The following is a 2,931-nucleotide window of genomic DNA, read 5'->3' on the forward strand; positions in this document are numbered from 1 at the left end:
CTCTTTCTGTTTCTCGATTATATGTAGAGGATGCTGCTGTGTGGATTTGTTTGTTTGTTTCACCTGCTCTATAGAACCTCTTCGTTTGTTTTTATAACAACAAACATGTTAACAGGATTGCTTTTCCTGCAGGAGCGGGATTTATTAAAAACCTTTAAGATTCCAGTAGACACTTTAATTACATATCTCATGACTCTGGAAGACCATTACCACGCTGACGTGGCCTATCACAACAACATCCATGCCGCTGACGTCGTCCAGTCTACGCACGTCCTGTTGTCCACACCTGCTTTGGAGGTGAGTCTCTTCTGGAACTTTAGGGTCACTTGTTCACTTTTAAAGGTCTCTTAAACTTTTACAAACAGAAGGATGTGTGATGCAAAGAGCAGCGGGCTTCACGGGAAGTGTATTGATTAACAGAGAAAAATGTTGAGGTTAACAAACAGTTGAGAGATGAATTTTGCCTGGGAAGGTTGGCCAGATATGTAAGGATTTATCTATTTATAATATTGCTTCTTTGAAATGATCTAATGGATGTTTCATAGAGCACATTCAGCTATTATTATTATTATTATTATTATTATTATTATTATTATTTTACTTTTTGTCTTTTTTGTATGTGTGGCCAGCTCAGCCCACCCTGGGGGCGGGGCTAGTGTGGCGTGTGGTGCCAGGGATCGAACCGGGGTCCCTGCGCTTTTGCCTAAGCTTGCTTAAGTAGGCGCTTTAGACCACTGAGCTAGCTCACCGGCCCCTGTTTTTTGTCTTTTTGAGACAAGGTCTCGCATGCAGCTCAGGCTGGCCTTGAGCTCACTTTGTAGCCCAGGCTGGACTCGACCTGCAAACAATCCTCCTACTTCAGCCTCCAGAGTGCTGGGATTACAGGGGTGCATCACCATGCTCGGCCCAACATCTGGCTTTTAGACGATTGATCAGTTTATTCTCTTGAAATAAGAATCTGGTGACTTTTGTATTTTTAGCTCAAAGCATCTGCTTATTAACCTGACTATATGAAGTATATGCACAACATGAGTATTTCCCATAAAGTTCATTAGAAGGTGCCTTCGCTAGTTTTCTCATCGCTGTTGCAAAACGCCCAAAGCTGGCGGAGGAGAGGTTGTGTAGCTCAGTGTGAAGAGTCACAGCCCACACTCAGCTGGCTCCAAGCAGGGCGGTACACAGCACAGGGACAACAGATCATGACGGCAGAAAGCAGTGAAAGCAGGAAGATAGGAGCTCAGACGCTTTCTTTGTCTTACACCAGCGTGCAGGCTGGGCTCCCCTGCTAGCACCCCTAATCCCAGCCAGGACGTGGCCCAACCTTCAGTGGAGTGTTGCACTAGGCACCCACCTTCAGGGCCAGCACCACACTCTCCAGAGTCGGTCACCTCTGACACAGACCCACGACTGCATGAGGCTTTAGGAGACCTCTAGACACAGCCATAAGAGAAGAAAATACTTTAACTTTTCCAAAATTATAGGTTCCATGAAGTGTTTACTAAAGCGATTTGATTTCCTTAATCATCTGAGGGATTAGATTTCTTTTATATAGCTCGGATTTGTTTTCTAAACTATTATAAAATTGTGTTAAAATCTCACTTGAGTCAGTGGTTCTCCGCTGAACTCGACTTGTCGCCCCCCTGCCCTTTTTTGTTCTTCCACTGATGAGTAGAGACTGTTAGCAATGACTGGAGACATTTCTGGCTGTCACAGCTCTCATGCTTCAGGCTGCAAATGCTGCTGGCATGTTGTGGGTAGAAGCCCGGAGCTGTGCTAGCAGCCCTAAAATGTGCAGCACAGTCTGCTAGCTACTGTCACCTGGCCCCAAAATGTCCCTATTGCCAAGGCCGAGAATCTCTGATTTAGAGACAGAGAAACATTATTCTTTGTTTTCTAATTTTAGGTGTATCTTCAGAATATTATTAAATACATAAAATATTTTCTTCTAAAAATACTTTCAGGGACTTCTTGTGTTTTAAAAAGAAAAAAAAAATGCAAGGGCTGGGGAGATAGTTCAGTAGAGTAAGCACTTGCCTGGCAAGCGCAGGGTCCTGAATTCAATCCCCGGTACTGCAAAAAAAAAAAAAAAAAAAAAAAAAAAAAAAAAAAAAAAAAAAAAAAAGAAAGAAAGAAAAGAAAAAGAAAAAGAAAAGAAAAAATGCAGCTGTCAGGATAGCTCAGCATACTAAAGTGCCTGCTTAGGCAAGCACAAGGACCACCGTGGTTCCATCCCCACCACCACATGCCGCTCCAGCCCCACCCCCAGGGCAGGCTAAGCTGGCCAGAATCCTGGGCATGGTGGCCCATGCCTATAATCCCAGCGCTGGGGAGGCTGACAGCAGGAGGATCACTATGAGTCCAAGCTGTGCAGTGAGACCCTGCAACAACCAAATACATTAAAAAAGAGAAAGTGAAGATGTTTTGATTATACCATCATAGATAAAAGTTTTATTCCAAGGTTGTACCTAAAGGTTGGTAAGTGTATCAGTGTGTAAGACTTTAATACACCTTGATATATTGGAAGGACTCATTTTGTCTGAGTTCGAAAAAGTTATTTCTCAAGTGTTTGTGTATTTTCCGCTCACGTCACCATAGGACAGTAATGAATTCTTAATTTTTCCAGGCTGTGTTTACAGACCTGGAGATCCTTGCAGCAATTTTTGCCAGTGCAATACACGATGTAGATCACCCTGGTGTGTCCAATCAATTTCTGATCAATACAAGTAAGTAAGATTCATTTAGTTTCATAAAACAAATATTTTCTATCTCCATTTGTGAGTGACACAAAGTATTTGTAAACTTGGGTTCCCTCAGAGACGTGTTCTTTAAAGATGTAGAAATGTTTTAATGATATCTTTTAGTGGAATGTTTCTTTGCAAATTATCACTAGATCCTATAAGGCACATGATATTTGAAAAACATGGATTACAA

At 42.3% G+C, this 2,931-nt stretch overlaps 1 protein-coding gene across 12 annotated transcripts in view; it reads left to right on the forward strand.

Moving 5' to 3' along the window:
* The window catches only part of Pde4d (phosphodiesterase 4D), a 1,527,171-nt gene that overhangs the window by 1,504,690 nt on the left and 19,550 nt on the right, over nt 1–2,931 (forward strand). For all 12 annotated transcript variants that reach the window (XM_004623069.2, XM_004623068.3, XM_004623070.2 and 9 more), the window contains 2 exons: nt 133–297; nt 2,624–2,723. In XM_004623069.2, coding sequence (XP_004623126.1) covers nt 133–297; nt 2,624–2,723 — 265 coding nt within the window. The remainder of the gene's footprint in view (nt 1–132; nt 298–2,623; nt 2,724–2,931) is intronic.

Source organism: Octodon degus, unplaced genomic scaffold, assembly GCF_000260255.1.
Source record: "Octodon degus isolate 3935 unplaced genomic scaffold, OctDeg1.0 scaffold00001, whole genome shotgun sequence".
Classification (NCBI taxonomy): Eukaryota; Metazoa; Chordata; class Mammalia; order Rodentia; family Octodontidae; genus Octodon; species Octodon degus.